The 16,649-nt window shown below is 34.7% G+C and overlaps 2 protein-coding genes across 2 annotated transcripts; both read right to left on the bottom strand.

Annotated features, from left to right (window-relative positions):
- Positions 1–6,440: 6,440 nt before the first annotated feature.
- On the bottom strand, positions 6,441–9,148 carry LOC113759011 (flavonoid 3'-monooxygenase-like). Its single transcript, XM_027301649.1, has 2 exons — positions 8,228–9,148; positions 6,441–7,303 (listed from the first exon to the last, which is right to left on the bottom strand). Exons 1-2 carry the CDS (start codon positions 9,125–9,127, stop codon positions 6,680–6,682), a joined length of 1,524 nt encoding a protein of 507 aa, XP_027157450.1. The 5' UTR covers positions 9,128–9,148; the 3' UTR covers positions 6,441–6,679.
- A 5,426-nt stretch (positions 9,149–14,574) lies between these two features.
- LOC113759013 (cytochrome P450 71A1-like) lies at positions 14,575–16,631 on the bottom strand. The gene is made up of 2 exons (XM_027301652.1): positions 15,729–16,631; positions 14,575–15,497 (listed from the first exon to the last, which is right to left on the bottom strand). The coding sequence occupies exons 1-2, from the start codon at positions 16,629–16,631 to the stop codon at positions 14,874–14,876; spliced, it is 1,527 nt and encodes a 508-aa protein (XP_027157453.1). The 3' UTR covers positions 14,575–14,873.
- Positions 16,632–16,649: the final 18 nt, after the last annotated feature.

The following is a 16,649-nucleotide window of genomic DNA, read 5'->3' as shown; positions in this document are numbered from 1 at the left end:
TTTCATTTATACTTTCTCATTTGTAATATTCAACATATTCTTTCCCAACTAAATGATGATCACGGTATGACTATTATCATATAAAAAAAACAAAAGTGATCATATTTTGTTTGCAAATATTGGAAAAAAGCAGCAAATATTAGCAAATTAGAAGTTTCGACAATCGATTAACATGAACGGAAGGGACTAAACTATCATCGGACCAAACGAGTGCCTTTGCACCCGCTTGTAAAATTTCTCAAAATCTTGAAAATGAATGCAAGTTAAGGGATTCGATCCCTTGACCTGCACCCTAGTGGCCAACTACTTTAAAGATAGTTGGTTAATTAACTAATTATAGGTACCTAGCTTTTTTGTTACTTTGTTGTTTGTGTATGTATGCCTATTAGCTAGGCAGTTCTTGTTGAATGCCATGGGAGTTGGGATGTATTTTGAGGTTGTTTTAACCTCTGATTGAGTTTTGATTGATTAATTAAGATTTTTATGTATAAAGATTTAAAAAAACATACTTACATTGTTCTTAAGGAAGGCATGTAGGCCAAACAATCTAAAATTGTTCCTGTCAACTCCTTTTGTGATAAGTCCATGAAAAAAGGATCGTCGATGTGAGATACAGATAAAGTTGGATGTATCTAACTTTTCTTCTTTCGTCTAATGCAGATGAGACCGTTCGCATCACCGTCAAAGGAGATAGCACGGGCTCACTGATTATCTATCCAAAATACACCTTAAAAACACATCACGTACACTTTAAAAACAGCTATTAAAAAACACTAAAAATTAACAAGAAAAAACTCAAGGCAATCATCTTGAGGAATATCCTACAACAGGATCTGGGGATTCGCAATTTATGTTTCGTACAATTTCACACAAATTGACCTCTGGTATAAATTAATAAGATTTTCGTATAAATCAGGTCAAGTTTAATGTAAATAAGTTACAATTCAATGTATGTTGATTTGTTATTATTTGGTGTAAATTAAGTACCGTTTGGTATAAGTTAATTATTATCATTTAGTGTAAATTAAAGATAATTTGATGCAAGTTGAAAGTAAAGTATTAATTTACACCAATTTGTATGAAATGAAACTTGTGAGGCCCCGTTTTCCCGACAACGTATCAGACGGAAGGTCATAACATAAAGTCAAATGAGTAAAGGCCAGAACTTAAGTACCTTAAATTGGATGCTATTTGCTGAAGAAGATAAAAGCTCAACTTGAAAATTACAAACTCGATTTGAAAAAGCCGTAATTAACAGAGAAGATGGAGGAAGATATCTGCGGCCCAATTCTAATAACTTTAGTGAAGAATAGACGTGCCACAAGATTTCGTATCCATCGGGCCAACAAGTAGAATTTATCCGTTCTCAATTTTTTAATGCTACAAAGTACAAACTCTTCTTCATCAGAGCATTTGTTGGTCAGTAACTGCCCAGCACTTTACTATCGAAGAATGAACAGAAAAGTCGGCCATCAGTGATTATAACGCCGAACCACTAAAATCTCACAGGATCAGCCCAAGAACGATGTGTTAGGACATCATTGAGTCGTTTTAGTATTGCAATAGGAGGGTATTGAATTGATTCGTGGTGTGTTAGGACAGTAGTGGGTAGATCTAAAAAGTAAGAATTTGATTTAGGTGCACACCTTTAGCTACTAGATGAGTGAATTGGAAAAAATTAAATGAAAGTTGAGGAAGGGACTATATAGAACTCTAAGAAAATGTTATGTAAAATTAAATGGTTTCACGTCCCCCACTTATTTGTTATTAAAATAAAAGGGGGTATTGTTGGAGTAATTTAACAAAAAAAATTACAATTATTATTCAATGATTTTCAATTGCAAATTTGATAACAAAAATGAGAAACCTTTCTAATGTTATTTGGGGTATTGTTTTTTTTTACAAGCAATAGTATTTTCAAACTAAAATTTTGTATTGTCATTAGATTTAATGTCAATTGTCAAGGTTGTACTCATATAATATTCTACCTATAAATAAATGTTCAAACAACAGATATCTTACATTATTGTAACACCTATATTTCTTACTCTTGATAAGGAGATTCTTCTACTATATTCTACTAATACTAAACTAGTTATGAGCACGCCGAGTATGTGTGCAATTTAGAGATAATTATTATTTTTATAAATTCACAAATTTTCTTTTTGCAGAAATAAATTTTAAAAGAATTTTTCATTAACAAACTTCAATTTATAAGTAATTTTCCTTCGATTAAAAAATAGATAATTTGGTAGCTGGAATATTTAGTGTAGTTATGAGCAGCGATGTTGGCAAATGTGATCAAGTAATTAGGACAAAAAATTAGTTTTTCTAAGGGGTAAAATTGAAAGTTCATAAAAATGACAGAAAATCTTTATACCAACTATCACTACTCTCCCTTTATATATAGTATAAATTTCATTTGAAGTAAAAACAGTATTGTGTTAAGTTTTTGTCTAACCTATTGGTATATTAGGATAAATTGCAGTAAAAAATAGGTTAGAAGCAACATGCTCAAACCTATTACATCAGATAATACTTCATACATGCAAATTATCTTAAAGAGAGCAATCTAATCTGTGCTTCAATCCATGCAGTAAAGCTTTTATGGTATTAAAAAAAAAAACACTGTTGTGTTAAGTTTTTGTCCAACCTATTGGTATGGATTAGGATAAACTGCAATCAAAAACAAGTTAGAAGCGACATGCTAAAACCTATTGCATCGGATAATACTTCATATGCGCAAATTATCTTAAAAAGAGCAATCTAATTTGTGCTTCAATCCATTGATAAGGTGTTAATTGTTAGTAATTTTATTGTTAATTTTCCCCTTTGTCCTTGCCAAATATTATTTTAATTATTAATATTTACTTATATTTGATATTTGGACTCAATTTTAGAAGGTGGAGCAGAAAACTACAAAAAAGAAGGGACTTTTTGGAGACAATTGAGACTTCAAACAAGCCACAAACCTGACCCACATGGTGCCACAGACGGATTGCATTTCTTTTGCTGATTAGAAAAGCTACTGACTAGGAGTTTTCTTATGAAGAGGAAACTAAAAACAAGGACTTCGGCAGAGCTCCAACTCTTTGGCCCTTTGAGTCTCAATTGCATGGGGACCACTAGGAGATAGCATTAGTTATTTCCTTTTGGCTTTGAAAAGAAAAAAAAGGTACAGAGGCCAGGGACATCTCTTAAGCAAGAGTTTTAGTTTCTTTTCTTCTACTTGGCATGCGTGCCTTCTGTTCGATGTAATTCCATACTAGAAAAATAGCTTTTACCTCTTGCTTTCTAGTGACAAACGCGATGTTTTTACGGTCAATTAATTTGCGTGAAGATTTATTTATACGGCGTGGCTAAGCCTTTCATCTAGTCAAGGATCAACTCGACGGCGTAGTCCCAAATATCTGTGAGATCTAATTAGTTTTCACGCGTTTCTTAATTTGTTAATATTTGCACGTTGCCTATTTGAATTTTCATGGGATTATTTTGTTAATTGGATGTCAAGGGCCCGATGTTCAATGTGACTTATTAATCTCCTGCCAAATTAGTCAATTAAATCCGTAATTGTTTGATTGATTAATATTAGTAGCAACACTAGGAGAATGTGCAATCTAATTTAAATAACCCTCGTAGCGTGTTATTGATTGGGGTTAGGTTTTTCTAGATCTTAATGCAATTGAGAAATTAATTCCTACGGTCGTACCTAGGAATATTTTCTGGTTAGGAGTAATCAATGGTCTTATCTTGGTTATCAATAAATTAAGGAAAAATTGATCGTTAGAGTTCGTCGGCGATTATAACTAGCCTATTAATCATGATCGAGTAAGTGGACTGTGTCTGAATAGTTGCATCCTTGGCTAGAATTTATCTAGTCTTGATTTAATTCCTGCTATATTCGTGCTAGTTAATTATTTATTTTTAGTTGAATTGCTTAATTGTTTTTAGTTTCATTCTGATAAAATCCCCCTTTACCAATTGGAATTTCAAGAGACAAATATCCCCAATCCTTGAGGAGACAACTCTGCTTGCCACTATCTACTATTTAGTAGTTTTTGTCAATTAATTAATTCTGGTATATCGGGTTAAGCAAACTCTTCGGGAACAGGGTGAATCAAGTAACCTATTACATACCTAGAGTCCCTGCTCCAGTACCTAGGATTAATTATTGACTGCTTTTAGTGGTAGTTAGGTTCTATTTTTATTATTGCACAGGCTCGACACCTATCATCCATATAGTAAAACTTTTATGGTACAACAATTTTTATTTTTTTCATGCAATGTTGTGGTAAGATAATTTAACTCATTTTCTAATTGAATTTAATTTGAGATGTATTTGTAAGGCCCGAAAACAACCCTTTTCTAGGCAACCACACAATGGAGTAGTTGATAAGAAAGCACAAGTGCTTGTGAGTAGAAGAGATAAACAATTTAAAGATCATAAATGTAACAATAAGTAAAAGGAAAGAATTGCAAACCAATTAACTACCCAACTCCTCTTGAGCTTCAAACAAGCTACTTCAAATTGATGAATTACAATCACTCTTGTGTACAAAGGAAGGTTCACCTCCTCCTTGCCCCGAACTCCCTCGGTCAAGCCAGGACGTTTTACTATCCCTCAGGACAACCCTCACAGAGCTACACTCATGAAGTATTCACTCACAAATGAAAAGCTTACAATGAACCTCACACCACTAAGACTACAAATCTTCTTTGAAGAGTATTTTCTCACTAAAATCTCTCTAGATCTTTTGTATCTTCAGTGTGCCAAAGTTGTTTGAAGTGTCTGACCAACCACTATTTATATAGAACCAAGAAAGTGCCTCATTAATGCTTCCAACGAATAGAAAGTAGCTGAACAGTCAACTAGCCGTTGGTAGTGTCGGACGTCCGATAGCACTGTTTTATGCGTCCGACAGCAGGCAGTGAGTTTGAGAAATTTTCTTCAATTCCTTAGGACGTCCGATAGGCTGGTTTTCTGCGTCCGAAGATACTCAATGGTTGTCGGACGTCCGATGCAGTCTTTTTGAGCGTCCGACAGCTTCAGCATACTTTGTCATCTTTCAATTGTACTTGATCTTTGGAACTAATTTGCTTCATAACTGAATAGATCTTTTAAGAGACATTAGTAACATCCATTTGTTTTGTAAACATCAAAAGATAGGAATCAAGATCAACAGTATTCATATTCACTTAATTATATTTAGCCCAAAACCAATGCCAACTCGTACATTTTTAGAATATATATAAAAAAATTAATATATGTGTGCATGAAGCTCAATTGAATTCGATTAACTTTGACGAGCTTTCGAGTTTCATATATTAAAGTCGAACTCGACTCGTCAAGTAGCTTGAACTACTCGAATTCGAGCTTAAACTTGACCAATGAAAAGTTTTAGAACTTTGACAGAGCAAACTCATGAGCAACTTAATTAACCTCGACACCCCTAGTTTTACTTAAATTGGGTGTCTCTGTTCAATCTGTTTGGTTAGATTCTTGAAGTTGCACAGGAATTGGGTTCATAGTTAGCATTGCCTTATTGAAACATGTGTTAGTAGTATGAAGTCAAGAAGTCAGATTTGTTTTGTCTTTTTTACAGGCCTGGTGCGAACCAATCATAAAGTTGTTCATTGCACAAGGTTAGTTTTGCTTAGAGATGTAATCGAGCCGAGTCAAGCTCGAGTAGTGCTATACTCGAGCTCGACTCGACTCATATATCCCTAGGCTCGAGCTCGGCTCGCGCTCGATCGAGTCAAAAAAATTGATACTCGAAACTCGACTCGATGTACTCGCGAGTAGCTCGAAACTCGACTCGATAAGGCTCGATAACGAAGGGTATTTTGTAAATTCCATATAACTTATACCCATAATGGTCATTTTATAATTATAATACATATATATTATTTAAATTATAAATATATTATTTAAATAACCCCGACTCGACGAGTAGCTCGACGAGCCTCGAGCCGGGGATTTTTGACTCGAAACTCGACTCGATTTTCATTCGAGCTACTCGAAACTCGGTCAACCCGAGTTCGAGCCAAGTCGTTGACCAAGCTACTCGCGAGTAGCTTGGCTCGCGTACACCCCTAGTTTTGCTCCTTCTCTGGTCCAGTAAGTTGCGCCAACTCTGCTTTCGTGAATGTTATCTTTTGTTCTCGAGAACTTGAAAAGACTTGTGGCTCTAATTGAGGGCCTCCTTGTTTGTTCATCAAATTTTTGAGATGCTATATTTAATTCCGTTGCGTACCTATTTTCTTTGCTAACAAAAGAGCCAGTTTTTCCCCCTCTCTCTGCAGTCTTCAATATTTCCATGTCAATTCTTCCACACGTCATAATTGCGATATTTTGACTTTTGTTTATTTAGCAAAAAAAATATATTGTGACTTCTCTTTTATTTCACAATATAGAATTCACCAAAAGCAATTTCAAGAAAGAAAAGAAAACCAGCATGATTGTGACTTTTGTATTATTTCACAATAGAAATCACCAAAAGGAGTATCGTCTCTTCAAAGTTTCCTTAGTTCAAATATACTGTCCCAACTCCCAAGCTCTCACCTAAATTGAGCTAAGTGATCAAAAGGGCATGATACAATTGGAGAGGGGAGATTAAGTTTAACCTTTGATTGATGCAGAGTAGGAATATATTTCAATTTTGCCTTAAATCAATACTTGCTAATAGAGATTGACCGGCAAACGTGGTTCTGGGATCATAGCAAGTGGAATCCTTGGATGAGTTGTGAGTCCGTAGTGTTCTTCCATGCAAATTTCCTCTGGTTTCATGCCATGAGGCAATTTCCAGTTGAATCCATGCAACAAGTTTGCCAACATTGATCGAATAAGTTTGATTCCAAGGTTATAGCCTGGGCACATCCTCCGACCTGAGCCAAAGGGCAGTAACACAAAGTTTTGTCCCTTCATGTCAATATCCTTCTCCAAAAACCTCCCTGGAATGAATTCTTCAGGAGAATCCCAATACTTTGAGTTCCTCCCTATACTCCATGTGTTTATAAACACCGTTGTTCCTTTAGCAATGTTATAACCAGCAACAGTGCAATCCTCGAGGGCATAACGGGGCGAAAGTAGCGTTGCCAGTGGATGTAACCTAAAAGTTTCCTTTATGATCGCCTCTAGAAAAGGCAGTTTTGAGAAATCAGCCTCTTCCACCCACTTATCTCTCCCTATCACTCTGTCAAGCTCTTCGGTTGCCTTTCGAATGAGACGTGGATGTTTGAGAAGTTCATTCAATGCCCATTCTACTGTAAGAGCTGAGGTTTCGGTACCACCAACCAGCAAGTCCTGGCCATGATCAAATAATGGTAAAGTTAGTCCTGCCATGATTAAATATTGGTGAAGTATCATGATTTACAACAGATTGGAAGGAAAAAAACTGTTGGATCCTAGATCCAAAGCTAGACTTATATATGTGAATAATTATGTATTGCAAACTGTCAAATTAGATTAAATCCAATTAAGTAATTAATTATAATTTAGATTTTAATGTATTTCATAAGATATTGGCTATGTATAGAGACTTATGAATAATTTCTATTTGAATGATGGATCAAAATAGAAATACTAAAAGATAATAGAAAAGTTATTTATATTATAGTTATACTCCCCGGATCACATGCATTTTTATGTCGTATACTTTGGTATTGCAAAATAGTTCTTATATCTCAGATACCAGAGAGAAATTGAAGAACCCTCTTTAAGGATAAACCAATACATGTTGATTTGAAAGACCATCCTAAGATTTAAAGGATTCAAATAGCAATGAATCAATATGAATCTAGTTAATAGTTTGTTTTTCAGAGATTAGTTTTATAAATGTTATGCGTCTATATCATAGTTGTATTAAAAAATCTCCTATTGGAATCTTGGAAAATTTAACAAAGCCCTCTTAATCAGAAGGATGAAAGAAGACAATTATCTTTTTTTTTTGGAGGGTGAAGACAGTTATCTTTAATAGAACGTTCTGGTCAGCAACACATTGGTAAAGTTAGTCCTGAACATGACATATTGGAAAAGTTAGTGCCTCTATGATCAAATATTGTAATACTATTAATCTAGAAAGGAAATAAAAAACTCTTAATTAGAAGAAAGGAGACAGTTATCTTTAATGGCACATTATACTAAGCAAGACTGCTGGCTTTGAGATTCAGTAACTTAAAGAGGCAAAGAGACCTAGGAATTTGATTAAACAATGAGAAGAAAGAGCACCTGAATTAGCCCTTTTATCTGATCTCTGGTGAGTTTAACCTGGAGATCTGGATCTTCAGCGTATTGCAATAGAATGTCAACCATGTCCTTAGGGATAAAATCTTTCTCTGTTTTCCTCCTGGCCTGGTGATCATCAAGCACATGGTTATGGAATCTATCAAATTTCTTGTGAAGTTCTTTCATTTGCTTTACATAACCTTGGAGGTCAAATCTGTCGAGCCATGGTATCCAATCCCCAATATTGAACACACCACTCAGCAAACACCAAGTATCTATCATCTCTTGGAATTCTTCAAAGGTAGGTAGAGATCTCTCCCCTTCAGATTGTGCAAAGTACTTGTTACTCAAGACCATCTGGCTTGCAGTGGAGAGGGTAAGACGTGTTAGATGATCTCTCATAACTACTGGCTTTCCTGAGAGAGCATACAAGCTAGAAATGAAAGCACGCCTTTCTTCAATGCGTATGCTCTCGAAGGAGTCAAGTCGCTTTGGATTAAATATTTGGGTAAGATAAAGTTTACGAGCTTGTCGCCAGAATGGACCATAAGGTGCCCATGTCAAATCGGAGCAGTTATAGCTAGTGTATTTGCCAGCAGCAGTTGTAGGCCGAGAAGCGAAGATGTTGTCATGTGTTTGCAAGAATTCTTTTGCCATTTCAGGGGATGAAGCTACTACAACAGGGCTGGAACCAAATTTTAGTTGCATGATTTCTCCATATTTCTGGGACAGCAAGTGTAAGGATTGATGTGGGATTGAACCTAGGAGTTTCAAGTTGCCAACAATAGGCCATGGTTTTGGTCCTGGTGGATGATTTAGCTTTAGGCGTTTGCGAGTGGATACTTTTGAGAGAAAAGCCAATGCAACAACCCATGCCAAGGCTAAGGGCAGCCAAGTCTCCATCAGGGCTGAAATAAGTTAGCATGGCAATGAACTCCACTGGGTGTTTGAATGCCGATCTCCAGTGGGGGCTTTATGCACACGGTCATGATTGATAAGGTTAATCTGTGCCACATCCATTAATTGGCTTTGAATTGATTCTTCGGATAATTTCGAAAACCTTCCCTAAGGTGTTTGTGAATACCGCTTGGAACTTCTAAACTTTTGAAAATCTCATTAACCTCCCCAAAATAAATTCTTTTGTAACATGTCCAATGACTAGAGCTCGATGAGCTTGAAGACATTACTTGAGCTCAAACTCCATCAAAAAAAACGTACTGAAACAAAACTCCATCAAAAAAAAAACTTAAAAAAGTTGATCGGAAAAAAAATTTATGTAGAAAGCAAAATTGAGAGGGGTGAGAGGGATTAAGCATGAAAATGGATGTGTAATTGGAACAATGGCTACTTTCTGCCGTACCAGTCGGTTCTGTCAGAGTTTTAATGCAAGCGGAAAAAGAGACCAAGATGACGTATGTCGATGTTATCAATTGCCACTGAAGTTGCTCAAAATTACAACAATTGCTACCTCAAAAATGGTCCAATCAGCTTTGGAATAAAGGGACAATCTTTTTCTTTTTTTTTTATCGAAACAATATGTGATTTTACAGATGATAAAATTTTTACAGTTTTAAGTAAAGACTTGAGAAAACTGTACAATCAGTGCAAACTAACACCGAGGAATCCAAAATTCCTGATCTTCGATGAAGTCTAGCGATGCACACTGATCTTATGACTTATATGATTAAGATCCCTATTTACTGGACAAAAGGAGCACATGCAAATAAAGTGACAATCAAGTCAACTCAATTCCAACCTCAATTGTAAGCTCCTGCTTTTAGTATAGGTAGCTTTTAGTATAGGTAGGACATTTAATTCCGTTATGTACCTATTTTCATTGCTAACAAGCAACAAGGGAGCTATTTTTTTTTTATCTCTCTCTTCAATCTTCAATATTTCCATGTGAATTCTTCCACATGTTATAATTGTGATATTTTGGCTTTCGTTTTGTAGCAAAAAAAAATTTTGATTGTGACTTTCGTTTTGTTTCATAATATAGAATTCACCAAAAGCAATTTAAAGAAAGACAAAAATTTGGTTGCGACTTTTATTTTGTTTCACAATAGAAATCCCCAAAAGGAATATTGTCTCTTTAAAGTTTTCTTAGGTGAAATTTACTGTCCCAACTCCCAAGCTCTCTAGTAGGGTGTGGATTTTAGCAATGTTACACATGTAAATTATTGGTTGGTTATGCCTTTTTGTGCTTTAATTGGATCCTAACTTGCAAAAAAGTGAGATCGAGGAGGAAATGTATTCCAAACGCGTGGAAATTTGATCTTGAAATTGGCTTGTCACCGGATGTCATAAAAAAACTATGCGGGGCTCGTTTTCTTCAATTTCAAGAAGCCTATTCCTTTCGAGATTCAACAGAGATTATATAAAACTATAAATGGGAGTACTTAGAACATTTTTAGGAGATAAAACACTTGTCAAAACATTAGTTCTATGGCTTTCTTTAGGAATTGAAGAATCGGGATTGACAATCAAGACACGGGATTTGGAGTCGGTAAGAAACTTTTCTTACGCTTGATTCCACGTCTTGTATTTTCAATATTGAATTCTTGTTTATTCTTACAATTATGATGAACTAATTTACTTCTAGGGTTAGGATTTTTTGAAGAGAATTGATTATTTATTCTAGTTAAATTCTTGACTTTTATCTTGATTTATTTATCTTGTCTTAATTACATATTTGTGATTAGCCACCATAGACATGTTTTAGGATTTGTATTGAACTGAGAAGAGATATATAATCATGTATTAGATAGATAAATATGCTTAACCTAATTACGGGATAATTTCAGAAACCTCCCTTGAGATTTTTTATTATTGCAGGAAGCTCCCCTCTAATTTAAAAAATTACACCTACCTCCCCTATGATTAGCATTTCAGTAACAATATAGACTCAATATACTAAATTTGTTCTTAAAAATCCTAAAATACCCCTTTATTACTTAGAAGGGGAAAAACACACTAATAAATTTCTTCCACGTTACAACTATTGTAAGCAACATAACCACCACCATAACAACTTCAATAAACCACTTCAGTTTAATCCCCATATTCTCACAATTTTGACAGCCTACCATTGCTGTCCCAAAACTTCCCATACAAATCAATTATGACAATAAAAGTTTGCATTCAACCTAATCTTTAACCTCATTTTTTTTGGGGTCTAAATTCAGTGCTTGAATTGACCAATGTCACTATCCAAACTCAATCCAAAATGTTGCAACTTGGTTGATGCTAAAATAATCAAACCCACTAAGAAAACCAACATGAAGCAACCAAAAGCAACACTAGAAACAACATCCCATGTCTCTAGGCAAATTCGATTGCAATTTTTATCCCAAAATTCTTTTTTACACAATTGACATAATAACACAATCTTCCTCAATTCATGTTTCCTTTTTAGCCATTAGTTCTATTTTCTTGTCTGTATTCTGTATCACCATCATCCTTTTCATCTTCATTTAGTTTAACAACAAATCAAATCTGATAACTATCATTTGGCAATTTTAATTCAATAATACTTACAAAAAAAAAAAGAAAGAGGATCTATTTCCATAATAATAAGGATTCGAGATGTATTAAATGGTTGTGTAGATGGCAGTTGCGAAAAAATAGTGAATTATGAGATGCAGGAGAAAAAAAGTAGGAGAAAGGGTCGCAAAGAGAATAAAAGTTGTTTTATGTGGCAACTGTTGCTTTAGAATGAAAAACTAGTTGTAGTTCTAGGGTTTTTTTTTTTTTGTTGGTATGAATTATTTATAAGTGAAGAATATTGTAGTCATTTAGCTATATGAAGAGAGGTTAGTGTAATTATTCAAATCAGAGGGATGCAAGTGAAATTGTCAGAAACCTCTTTTAATTAAATATTTATAATTTTGAGAGAGACATGAAATTTAATTGGACGCAATTTGGATGTATCAAAAGGTAATCTATAAAACTTTTGCATGATATATTCTTGGCATGTTAAGAAATTAACTAGATAAATAATTCAAAATATGGATTAAAACCTGAACCCTAGTCTTTTGCCAATTATTTTCTCAGCTATATCTTATTTGATTTGATTATTAATTTATTCAATTTCTTAATTAGTAATTAAAAATCCTTTGAATTTAAGTTTCATTATTTTGTTATGATAATTAAAGTAGAAAATTGACTCATCTATGTGGATTCAACCCCTAAAATATTTTAGGTGAATTATTACTCTGATTGACCCCTATGTACTTGCAGGAATTTGTCGATCACTATCACTTTCAATGGGCTAAGCGATTAAAAGGGCATGATACAATTGGAGAGCAGAGAATGAGTTCAACCATTGAGTGATACAGGGTAGGAATGTAGAACCCAAATGTTAGAATTCTAAGAATAATTAATTCATATAAAGTTATAGATTGAAACAATCACTCAAATATTTATAGGAGAGGAGAGAAATAAATAATTCACACTATTATTGATATCTCAAAACAATGAAAGAAAGTCACACCATAATAAAACTTCACAGACTCGTTCCGGACTCTCTGGAGAAAACACTCTAAATAATGTCCTATTTATAACTAAGCATCGGCAAAGTGGAAGCATCAAGCCACTAAGGATAGGCTGGGAAATGTACATACCAATACACCTAGAATGCTAATACCCTAACATTAATGACTTGTACACTGGTACTGAAATGCCTAATGTACCCCTCAAAATGGTTAGATGAAAATTATCCAACAGCCACACAACAACTCCTTTTTATATATATATAGGAAACTTGTTAATTAAGAAATCACTAGCATAAGAAATTACCAAATAAAACACAAATTTTTAAATCATACAACTACTGAAAATCTGATACCAATAAAATTAGTAAATAAATAAGTAGAAAAGTTTAGGCTTGGCTTATTTTGTCAACATTGTCTCTCTTAAACCAAACTCTTCATTGAGATAGGTTCAACTCTATCCAGAGCAACAGTCTCCATGCAAATCTATGTCATAGTATAATTGATATGCAACTCTATCTTGTTGCCGATTTTTATTTCATCTTTACTCGTGATAGTGAATGCATTTTGTATTTTGCAAATAATTTCCTTTGGATCAAAGTACTTATTCATACAAAGCCATTCATCACTAGAGTCACCATATTTACTACCAACGTAAGTGCCTAAGAATACAAAATCATAGTTTGCATTTTTATCAAAATGATCATCACCAAACAATTCAAGAATTCCACTACCACAATTACCAAAAAAAGTTCACAATGTCAATCAATTCTTTAGAAGTAAAATATTTTTCAACTCCAATAAATCCATATCTATCAAATCAAACATCTTACCATCATCTTGAAGAAAGTCCAAACCAACAAATTTTTCAATAGCAATTTCATCTTCTTCTTGTCTTATCAAATCAAAATTTTTTTCTTTCTTTGTCAAATTAACACATTTTTTTCAACAAAATCATCACTCCCAATTTCTCCAAATATGGTATGCAAATCTAAACTATCAACCCATTCAAAATCTTCTAAATCACCCATGTCATCTACAAATCTATCACTCTCAAAATCAACTAACCATGTCCAATAACCAAATTTTGATTTAAAAGCATCATTCAATTCAACAGTTTTCAAAACGTAATAAATATTCTTCCAAAATAAGTATTTTAGTACGATGAACAAATATTTTATAGTACAGTCAAACATTGTTTTTCACATAACTTGAAAAAATAATCTAGCATTCCTCTTGACAACATGTTTTGGTAATTCATTTGTAACAATCCATCAAGAAAATTATCTAAATTGCAATGTTCGAGATATTTTTTTACTCTTAAAAATCAACAATAATATGATTCTTGGCTTTTATATTTAGGAGTTAGTATGCTATACCTTTCATTATTACATAGATCTCAAAACACGCATCATTAATAACTCACGTATATCAACGAATTCTTTCCTCTTTTTTCAAGTTTCGTGGCCTCATTGGTTGATTAACTAATTAAATTCTTCAATCTAATAATCCACAGCAATCAACAACTCTGATAAGATTCTTCTCTAATCTCTGTCATAGCACCTGTAACAATATAATAATTTTTTAGCCAATCTTATGATTGAATTTCTCACCAACTATACACTTCAAGACCAACCTTGTGGGCTAACTTAGTCAACCAAATACTTTTCAATAAATTTGTGCCTGAATTCTCTTACAACAGAAATGCCTTAATTCTCTGACAATGGAAACATCCAAAACTAACCTCGTGTTGGGCTTGTGATACCAATTGTAGATTCCAAATTTTAAAGTTCTAATAATAACTAATGCGCGTAGGGTTATAGATTAAAGGATGAAACAATCACTAACATATTTTTGAGAGACAAAAGAAATAAATAATTCACACTATTATTGATATTTCAAAATAGTGCAAGAAACTCATACCATAATAAAACCTTACAGACTCTTTCTGGACTCTCTTAAAAAAATATACTAAATAATGTCTTATTTATAACCTAGCAAACTTATTGAGAAAGAAACCACTTGTATAAGAAATTACCAAATAAAATATTAATTTCTAAATCACACAACCACTAAAAATCTGACACTAACAATTTTTAGGTTTGGTTTATTTTGCCAACAAGGAACACATTTCAATTTTCCCTTAAATCATACGATCTCTAGTAGAGATTGACCGGCAAACGTGGTTCTGGGATCATAGCAACTGGAGTCCTTGGATGAGTTATGAATCCGTAGAGTTCTTCCATGCAAATTTCTTCTGGTTTCATGCCATGAGGCAATTTCCAGTTGAATCCATGCAACAAGTTGGCCAACGTTGATCGAACAAGTTTGAGTCCAAGGTTATCGCCTGGGCACCTCCTTCGACCTGAGCCAAATGGCAATAACGCAAAGTTTTGTCCCTTCATGTCAATATCCTTCTCCAAATACCTTTCTGGCATGAACTCTTCAGGAGAATCCCAATACTTTGAGTTCCTCCCTATACTCCGTGTGTTTATAAACACCACTGTTCCTTTAGGAATGTGATAACCAGCTACAGTGCCATCCTCAATGGCATGGTGGGGTGGAAGCAGCGTTGCTATTGGATGTAACCTAAAGGTTTCCTTTATGATCGCCTCTAGAAAAGGTAGCTTTGAGAAATCAGCCTCTTCCACCCACTTATCTCTCCCTATCACTCTATCAAGCTCTTCGGTTGCCTTTTCAATGAGATGTGGATGTTTGAGAAGTTCATTCATTGCCCATTCTACTGTGGACGCCGAGGTATCGGTACCACCAGCCAGTAAGTCCTGGACATGATCAAATCTTGGTAAAATTAGTCTTGCCATGATCAAATGCTGATGAAGTATCATGCTTGACAACATATTGAAAGCAGAAAACCTCTTAATCAAAAGAAAAAAGACAGTTATATTTAATGGCACATTATAGTAAGCTAAACTAAAGTGCTAGCTTTAAGTTTCAGTAAGTTAAAGAGGTATAGAGATCTGGAAATTTGATTAACCAATGATAAGAAATAGCACCAGAATTAGCCCTTTCATCTGATCTCCGGTGAGTTTAACCTGGAGATCAGGATCTTCAGCATATTGCAATAGAATGTCCACCATGTCCTTAGGGATAAAATCTTTCTCCGTTTTCCTCTTGGCCCGATGATCATCAAGCACATGGTTATGGAATCTATCAAATTTCTTGTAAAGTTCTTTCATTTGCTTTACGCAACCTTGAAGGTCAAATCTGTCGAGCCACGGAATCCAATCCCCAATATTGAACACACCACCCAGCAAAAACCAGGTATCTATCATCTCTTGGAGTTCTTCAAAGGTAACTACAGATCCATCCCCTTCAGATTGGGCAAAGTACTTGTTACTCAAAACCATTTGGCATGCAGCGGAGAGTGTAAAACGGATTAGATGATCTCTCAAAAGTACTGGCTTTCCTGAGAGAGCATACAAACGAGACATGAAAGCATGCCTTTCCTCAATGCGTATGCTCTCGTAGCGATCAAGTCGTTTTGGACTAAATATTTGGGTTAGACAAATTTTACGAATTTGTCGCCAGTGTGGACCATATGGTGCCCATAACATGCCGGAGCAGTTGTAGCCAGTGTATTTGGCAGCAGCAGTTGTAGGCCGAGAGGCGAAAATGTTGTCATGCGTTTGCAAGAATTCTTTTGCCATTTCAGGGGATGAAGCTACTACAACAGGGCTGGAACCAAAATTTAGTTGCATGATTTCTCCATATTTCTGGGACAATAAGTGTAAGGATTGATGTGGGTTTGAACCGAGGAGGTTCAGGTTGCCAATAATAGGCCATGGTTTTGGTCCTGGTGGATGATTTAGCTTGAGGCGTTTGCGAGTGGATACTTTTGAGAGAAAAACCAATGCAACAAGCCATGCCAAGGCTAGGAGTAGCCAGGTGCTTTCCATCAGGGCTGAATAGCAAGT

The sequence above is a fragment of the Coffea eugenioides genome, unplaced genomic scaffold (assembly GCF_003713205.1).
Source record: "Coffea eugenioides isolate CCC68of unplaced genomic scaffold, Ceug_1.0 ScVebR1_847;HRSCAF=1594, whole genome shotgun sequence".
NCBI classification, from domain to species: domain Eukaryota; kingdom Viridiplantae; phylum Streptophyta; class Magnoliopsida; order Gentianales; family Rubiaceae; genus Coffea; species Coffea eugenioides.
The sequence above is the reverse complement of the archived record's forward strand: the minus strand, read 5'-3'. Positions and strand labels throughout refer to the sequence as shown.

Bases quoted from the DNA above. Each gene is read 5' to 3' on its own strand.
- LOC113759013 (XM_027301652.1), bottom strand. From the start codon at position 16,631: ATGGAAAGCACCTGGCTACTCCTAGCCTTGGCATGGCTTGTTGCATTG. The intron at 15,498-15,728 runs GTGCTATTTCTT...GATCATGTCCAG, and splicing joins AGATGAAAGGGCTAATTCTG to GACTTACTGGCTGGTGGTAC.
- LOC113759011 (XM_027301649.1), bottom strand. From the start codon at position 9,127: ATGGAGACTTGGCTGCCCTTAGCCTTGGCATGGGTTGTTGCATTGGCT. The intron at 7,304-8,227 runs GTGCTCTTTCTT...GATCATGGCCAG, and splicing joins AGATAAAAGGGCTAATTCAG to GACTTGCTGGTTGGTGGTAC.